This window comes from Aulonocara stuartgranti (assembly GCF_965226115.1).
Source record: "Aulonocara stuartgranti genome assembly, chromosome: 14".
Taxonomy (NCBI): Eukaryota; Metazoa; Chordata; class Actinopteri; order Cichliformes; family Cichlidae; genus Aulonocara; species Aulonocara stuartgranti.
Window position 1 is genome coordinate 16,803,661 of NC_138950.1, and position 8,663 is coordinate 16,812,323.

The 8,663-nt window shown below is 44.1% G+C and overlaps 1 protein-coding gene across 1 annotated transcript; it reads right to left on the reverse strand.

Moving 5' to 3' along the window:
- Positions 1-4,984: 4,984 nt before the first annotated feature.
- Positions 4,985-8,663, reverse strand: LOC309687676 (alpha-(1,3)-fucosyltransferase 4-like). Its single transcript, XM_082502793.1, has one exon. The coding sequence runs from the start codon at positions 7,158-7,160 to the stop codon at positions 6,000-6,002; it is 1,161 nt and encodes a 386-aa protein (XP_082358919.1). The 5' UTR covers positions 7,161-8,663; the 3' UTR covers positions 4,985-5,999.

The following is an 8,663-nucleotide window of genomic DNA, read 5'->3' on the forward strand; positions in this document are numbered from 1 at the left end:
TTTTTTCCTGTTGATTGTTGGTTGTATCACATCCAAAATGATGGGCAACTCTCAAGAATTGTGCAGATGATGTGACATGAGACATCTCTATGGGAGAAGAAGAAATCAAACCAGGACACAAAGAAACTGCAGAGGATTTTTCTCCAGAAAGTTTCACCTTTTCAAGCTGTTGTGGAGTTGCCCTCTTAAGCACTGCAATATCACTGAAATGGCAGTGAAGGGCAGCAGGATTTTACACTGCAGCTTGCACCAGGTCACAGAAAGCTGAGCGATGGAGGACAAGCTGAAATGACACCAAACTGTGGCTCATGGCTCACTCCGTTTGCAAAGGCGACCATAAGCAAGCTCACAGAAAAACTTCTCCTTTCATAACAACTTTACAAGGTCATAACTCTTTATTAAGCCTTAAAGTTTGCATTATTAGGAGCTTTAGCTGCTTTGAATGACAGGAGGATATTGGTCCCAACTACTTGTAGAATTGGACCTCTGAGCTGTGCTTGTGGTGTTGATCTTTTCTGTAGGATTTTTAATCCAAACATTATTTCACATTATTAAGTACAGAGTATCCAACAAATTTGTGATCCAGTTTTTGTGAATAAAATTGTACTTTTTATAAGAATCTGTGCATTACTAATTGACATTAATTAGCAGGGACCTGTGTCATGTGATGCATCATTGCAGTAAACCTAGCTAAACAAGCTTGCTAGCATTAGCCAACCAGGCAACTAATACAAACTTTGAGTCAAGGCCTTAAAATGGGACTTCACAAACCAATCAAACCTACTATCTTGTGTCCATCTTTATATACAGTCTATTATTGTTCAGACATGAGAATGTGTTTTATCTCATTCTACGACTTTTGGCAAGGAAGCGAGTTTACGACAAGATCCAAGTTTTGATCTAGTCGTTAATCACGACAATAGGCCGATCTGTTTGTCTTCGGTGTCATAAGTAACCATATGTTTTAGAGTGTTGAGTCTACCTTTTAAATACATCTGTTCTGGTGTGTTTGTGCACGTCTCTTTATCTTTTACACTAAATCGTGTTCAGGTGGGCTTTGTTGTTCCGTTTGCAAAACGCTGGGCTCAGCAGAAACGTCTCTGCGTTGGTTATACTGGAGTGAGATTAAAGTTGCAAACAACAAAGGGATTCATTTCATAGGATCACCACTTTATTGCACATAATTACATTCTCACACCACAACTTCACAGCGTGGCCAGACAATTTACAAGCAGAAGCTTCACAGAAGCTCCACCTCCTCATCTTCCTCCGCCCTTTGTCCTCCTTTTTCCCCCCTTCTTCCTCTCGCTCCTGCTCTTTGTCTTCTCTGTGGGTGATCACACAACACAAGGTCTTGTAGTTAAGGTAACCAGCCGCATCCCGAGGGGAAGTTTATAGACATCAGAGTTTTCTTCTTTCTCCACATTTAGCGTTTTACAGACAGTTGCTGTCAGGTTTGCATCGAAGGATCACGCACGCTGTTAAATCTACAGACACAAACAGAGCTGACTTTTGCCTTTCAATTAGCTCATCAGAACAGAGAGATAAGTGCGGTTATGTATCATTGTCATACTCCACTCTGGCCTCTTTATGCATCCTTTCATCTTTGCTATGCCTGCCTGTTTCTGTCTCTCTCTTCAAGTACCCCTCCTCCTCCTCCTCTGTCTGTCTGTCTCTCTCCTCTTGTTTTTCCTGTCTACTGAACAGAGACGTGTTGATATGAGGGCCCGCTCGCACGACCACAAGGGAACAAGTCTCTGGTGCTTTTGATCAGCTGCAAGATCAGACATGTCCACCGCTTCCCCCCCGTGTACACTCCAGTGACTGATCATGCAGTATAGTGCAGGCACAGACAACCAAAGATGCACACCCACACATGTTCTCGCTGTTAATCATACAAGCCCGGGCACACACACAATGCAGAGGGCCTGTGGTCCATGTGTCGGCTCTGCTCACATTGGGGTGCCTTGTTTGCTGGACACAAGGGAGCGAGAGCGAGATGGTGTGTGCGATTTCCCCTTTCTTGCCCTTCTTTTTTTTTTTTTTTGCTTTTGACAGTAAGATGGATGATTGCAATCACAGGAGCCATCAGTGAGACAGAGTGGAGGTCTATGGGGCAGTGAGACACAGCCATGGGAAACCAGCCTTCAGATTAATGCAACGCGCTGCCATGGGAACACTGTGCTGTTTATTTGTCGAGGGGTTTTGTTGTTTCATATGCATTTTCTTGGCCCCCTTACCTCCCCCCTTCGCGGTGTTTTGATAAACAGAACATGAAAGCTTCCTTATAAAATATGTGCAGGCTGTGTGAGAGGGACAGAGAAGGAGAGCTTTTGCTGTTTTACAACATAGCGAGTCTGCAGTAAGTCTGCATATCTCTTTAAACCAGTACAAATGTGACAAATTTCATAGTGATTATACTGGTCTCTTTGAACCCTCCCGAGAGAATGAGAGGCATAGTTTTCACTCCCCAGTCAACGGATGTTTTTAAGAGAAACATCTGTTGCTGCACAAATGAGATTACTGTGTCTCTAGCCAGGGGCCATGTAGGTTATGAATGGCACTGTTACTGAAGAAGGAGCCGTGAAGGATCTTTGTAATAAGCTGCAGCGGGTATTTAAGGGCTTTAAATAATCAAATTGCCTTTTATTCCGAGTATTCATCAAGGCTCACTTTATAGTTGTTCAAAAGTATCTCGACCACTTGTATCTCATATTGATACATCCGATATTTCACCTTGTTGCCAAGCAACGACTCACCTCATCCTCTGTAAACTTGTCAGCCCGTGACATGAGGTGTTATTTCGTGCTGCAGGGGAGCAACGAGGAACAAGAATCACTGTTTCAATCTCTCTGACTTTACATTCGGCTGAGCTTTGCATCATCATGAAACGCCTCCTTTATTGGTCTAATTCGTTGTTATCTGTGTGATGAATTCCTGTGAAGGGTCACCGAGTCTCTGCTGTAAAAACTGTGAATAATATCTCACAGTCGCTCTTTTCCGCCCATCCTGAGGAACTACTGCTCCTTCTGGGTCAAAGACCTCGAAGGCACTGAGAATCGTCTGCTCGGGGTCAGTTTCTGACAAAACACAGGTAACGCTGCGAGCAGGGACTGTTCATTTCAAAGACGTCCATGCACACTGCACTGACTCACCTTGAGATGATACTTTTTGTGTCACCCTGCTAAAACGTAATGTTTTGATGCTAACAAATCTGGACTTTGCAGCACACACCAGAATCCTTTCTGTGAGTGCATTCAGGTAACTATTTTTTTAACCCATAAAAAACATTAAGGATACTTTTAAAATCAACCTAGTCTGTGATCTTTAAATATGAATGACTATGACTTAAAATATTAATATCTGACTAGCTTTAAGTTATTATTATATGTGGAAGAAATAAATTCTTTGGTTTGTATTCACTTTGTGGGCATATGGTTCACAAATATAGAACATCTACCGGTAAATGCAAATATAAACACATTTTGAAAACACAAATAGATTTTTAAAAAGAGGTGATAAAATTTGATGTTTTTATTTTAATTCAAGCTGATCAACAGTTAATAACAGACTTTTTTTTTTTTTTTACTTAAACTCACATTTTCATCTATCGTCTGCATTTCAAGAAATTGTTTAAAAATAGAGCCAAAGAAGAAGCTCTTTGGCATCTCTTATGTATGATATTGACTAAGCTCTGGTCCATATTTGTGAAAGCCTGCTAGCAGAGGATGCAAACTGCCAGAAGAGGCAGTTCAGCTTCACAGAGCAAAAGGGAGTGAGCCCTATTAGCGTGCACACACACACGCACAAACAAACAAACACACACACACTGGCATCTGTACTCTAACCTCATTGAACTCCTGGATCTGTTTCTACTCAGAACTCAAGTCTCCTTCTTTTTAAGCCTCTTGTTGGTGCCTGTAACACATGCCCACTGAGATACCAGATCTGCTGTGGTTCGGTTAAATGAAAACAGCTTGGGTGGCAACCTGTGTCAGTCAGCATAAACATCACAGAGATTGGAGATCGTTTATAAACGATCATGCAGTTGATTGTATTTCTGCATATATTTTTTTCTTAATTTGTAAGATTTAATGCTTAACAAGAAGCATCGTGACAGTCATATTGATTACTGTGTAAACACAATCACAAATTTTAATTAAACGAGCATGAGACACATAAATAAAAGTTGCTAAGCATCACAGTGTTTGCAGGGAAATATGTATAATAAGCATGTCAGATATCCTGTTCAGGGTGTTACCGCTGTGTAGCTCCTTTTGTAGTCTTCTCAGTGATCAGATGCGCTTTTTAATGCACATTAAGAGAAGTCTGCTTTCTGTGTGTCCATATGTCAGCTGTCTAGCACCTGTTCTGTCCACAGTGGAGAGGTATAGATTAATGGATCTATATTTGAAAGCAAAGATGGTAACCAGTACTAACAGTAACCAGATATGCTCGCATGAATGGGATTAAGACAGGGATAAGGGCTCTGGCTGTTCTGGCCATCTGAAACCATTATTGCTGATAGACGTGAGTGGTTTCACCAGCTGTTGAGGCATCAGCTCATTATGGGGAACAACATTATTTGACGCCTGTAGGAAATGTCTCATTTGACAGTGGGAAGTGTTAATTCTGTGCCACGGCCCCAATGCAGAGGTGTAAATTTAAATGATCTGCATCACATCATCAGCAGTCCTATCAAGTGACTGCTGATGCACATGTGTTCACCTCCTCCCTTGTTTTTTTTCTCGTTTTCTGCATTACTGCCACAGCCGAAGCCACAACAATATATAACAGATAGTAAAAATATCAGCAAAACGAGCGTGCGCGTGTGCTTATTATGCAATCTTAAATGAAAAATGCAAAACCCCAGCGCCTCAGGTTTGAACAGTATTAGGTTTGGGGTCTAATGACACCTTTAAAAATGACTCAGAGCAGGAACAGCGCTGCAATAAAGTGATTAGTGATGTGCAGACACAAAGAGCAGGCTGTGGTGGGGACATGTGGCATTCTTTCTGAGTCACCTTGAGGAAGTTGCAGGTAAACATGTGTGCCCTATCTCGGAAAGCTTATTTCCTGCACTAGCATATTTGTTTGTTCTTCCTCATGTTTTCTTTTCCCATCTCACTATCAGGTAAAAGCTGCGTCACAGAGGTGTGAAACCTGAACAAAATTAGCAGGCACTCAGATATTTTTAATATATAGTCACAGTCACACATGAACATTTGGTCACTTTAAAAAAATAAAAATAAAATAATATTATCTGAAGACTGTGGTCTTTCTTCTTTGTCACACACTTTAATTTTGCCAAGCAGCCAAGTCAAATTAATTTTACACTGTGGGCCACATACAACCCGATTTAATCTTAAGTGAGCCAGAACAGTGAAACTACATTACATAAAAAGTTCTGGTTGTTTATTGCACTGACTCTCCTGTAATTACAAAATATAACATTTTTATGAATTCACATTTTTTTAAAAAGCACCTTATCAATTGGAAAAGCTGTAAAACTTATGAAAATACAATTATAAGTTCAAATACTATGCACTCCTTCAGATTTTCTAAAGGTGTCCAGATGAGCGTATTGGAGTCTTTGCAGGCCGATTCTGGCCCCCAGGCCCTATGTTTGACACCGCTGGTCTAAATTACAGATGTTGTGTTGTTAAGCCCTGGTGCAGAAGGTTAACTCTACTCCAACTGTTTTATCAGAAGGACTCTTACTGGCTAGATGGGAGTCAGTTAAAATAAATTAATTAATTAAGATAAAAAATAACTTCTAGAAGAATTCACTCAGATAAGATCAATGATCATAAATGTATTTAAGTTATTACACTATTTAATAAATCACCATAATTAAATATACTCTTTCACTGATGATAAAAAGATTTGATTTGTAAACTCTGGAAGCAGCATGTGGTTAGTAAATCTTTCCCCTCTCACGGTCTTATCTCTCGGCTTTGCCGTCATTTCAAACAGGTGCTGAGGTCTGATGCATGTTTTCACGAGTGGAACCAACGTGTCAGGTCTGTGACTACATTAGTCCTGCCTCTGGTCTTCCTGACCGCCCTGCAGGCCGTGCAGAAGTGCTCGTTGAAGAAGGTCGGCTGGCGTACGCCGTAGCCCCTCCTCCAGTCCAGGTGCCGTCTCATCTGAGCTGGGCTCCGCCTCAGCATCAGCAGGTATTGGGCCAGCTCTTCTACTGAGGGGAAGTCGTCCACGTGGATGAAGGCCTCGGGGGGCAGGACACGCTCATAGTTCTGCCTGGACGGACCCAGCACCACGGGGACTGCACCGGCCAGCACGGCGTTCCACAGCTTCTCCGTGATGTAGTCGGTGTGCTGGGAGTTCTCCAGCGCCAGGTAGAACAGGTACCGCTTGGCGAGCGGCACCACGCTGCCTGTCGGTAACGGCGAGCCCGCGCGCCCGAACACATCGATCTGGATGTATTGGCGCAGCTGGTAGTAGAAGGTCACGCGCGCCTGGGACTCCGACCAGTTGCTGATGACCCAGGCCACGAAGCGTGACCGCAGGAGTTTGGAGCTGTAAGATCCGCGAAGCGGCAGCGCAAAGCTCTTCTGGAGAGCCCTCTCTGTGCGCGCGAGGGGGACCAGATACCCATAGGGGAGGAAAATGTCCGAGTCTGTCCGGTAGCTCATCGTGAGGTTAAAAACACCCCCTAAACGCCAGAGTCCACGCGTGTGCGTGGGAGACTCGAAGTTCATCCATATCCACTTTTGCGCAGGTGGCCGCGGTTCTGGTGGGAGATCGGCGTAGCCAGTGGCAATCTCCCGGTGGTGAATTATCACGGCGTCAGCCTGTGGGTACCTGAGCTCGTCGTCCGTGAGCGTGCAGCCGTCTATCTGAAACAGCTCGAGGCAGTCCGGAAGTTCTCGATACTGACCGAATGGATGCGTCCAAATCAGCAGCGTCACCGGGCTGAGAGAAACCAGCGGGTCAGGCGCTAATGCATCCGGCAGGTAGAGCAGGCAGACTCCCACGAGTAACAGGAAAACCACGGTGGCCACGCACACAGAGGAGCAGACCCCTGTGAGAACACACACGCAGCGGTTTTTCCGCCGGAATAACCCTGAGCGCCTGTCTGCTCCGTGAGCTGCAATTGAGGGGCGGCCCTCTGGTCTCCAGAGATCCCCAATTCCCATCGACGCCCTTCACCCTGCGGATTCCTCCAAAACTGCTGTAATATCAGTTTGCGTCTTTGAGACATCCGCACAGCCATTTGAGGCTTTTCGGGGAAAGTAGGTTAAACACCGGAGTCCATTACAGTCGTGCAGTCACACCCAGTGTGCTCTACTTTTAAAGTCATTGTAGTTTCAGGTGCGATAAAGAGAGCAAGGTACAGTTAAGCCAATAAAGCTAATGGCGTCCCACAGCTCCAAAATACTCCTTCTATTGTTGCCTCATTGTTGTCTCACCTGTCCGACTCGTCGAGAAACTTCAAACTACCGTCATGGCTCATGCAAAAGTTTGTCCCTGTGCTGTAGGATATACTTGACGTGGCAGCGTAGGTTCCAGTTACAGCTGAATGGGGCCTTTGTGAGGCCTGTTGACTGTCGGAGGACTGTTCGGGCACTTTTAGCGTAAACATCTTGACCCAGGGCGCGGCGATCCGCTCATAAAACAAGCAAATGTTTTTTAATTAGAAGGCCCTTTAGAAATCGGCTCGTGAGTCAGTTTGCGAGTATAATCCAAACAAGGTAAGACTGAGGTTTAAATCGAGCGTGCAGAAAGTGTAACACTGAACACTATTGCATGGCTCTAACCCCTGAACTACTGTTTATGATTATTAAGTCGTGTAAACAATCCCTCGCATTTTAAAGGATGACAGACGGGAGCTCTTGTCAGCAGCAGTTCTTTGGCCCCTGAAAACTTGACACGGCCTCTTGTGAGACGCTACACTTGTCACTGACCACTTGGTGTCTCCCTACACAAGCGCAAAGCTTGCCCGTGCGCCGTCCTGTGCCGTTTGCTGTGTGTGTAGTGACATTAAGGATCTTCCTCAAAACGTGCATGTCTAATTTCGCCAATGAATAAACATCCCAGCTGCAAATTAGTCATGCAGCAGCGGTGCTTTGAAAAGGTTTGTCTTGAATGTTTTATTTATTAGATATAACCCAACATTGCAACACCCTCTAACTACGACGTGACTCACTGTTTTCATTTGGTGATTTCAAATTTTTAAAAAAAAAGTTGTTAACACAATGGCGTATTACTCTCCCTGTAAAGGGATCAACTGTCCAGGCTGTTGTCATCATATGAATCCATTCTGATCAAAACTCATAAAAAATGATGAGGCAGCAGGGATGGAAACCGTGCACTGTGTGTTGTGTCTGAGCTCTGGTGGGCAGGAAAAACACGCCGTGACTGGGACGATGTTATTCCTCCCCACAGACACAGAGTATGTCATGAAGTCTGAATGTGAGCGGAAAAAAATGGCAGACGAGGAGTGGGAGGAGATGAAGCAAGAAGCATGTGTGTCTCCGCTGGGTCCTCCTCCTTCCTGTTACATCCATTCACTTTTCTTCACCATGGAAGAAATGTGTGCATGTGCATGCACGACTAGTTATCCCCATAAGAGGTTTTGTATTCTCTGTGCATTATTTATTCTCCCTTTCATCTGAACAGTTCTATTTTCAGCCAATCAT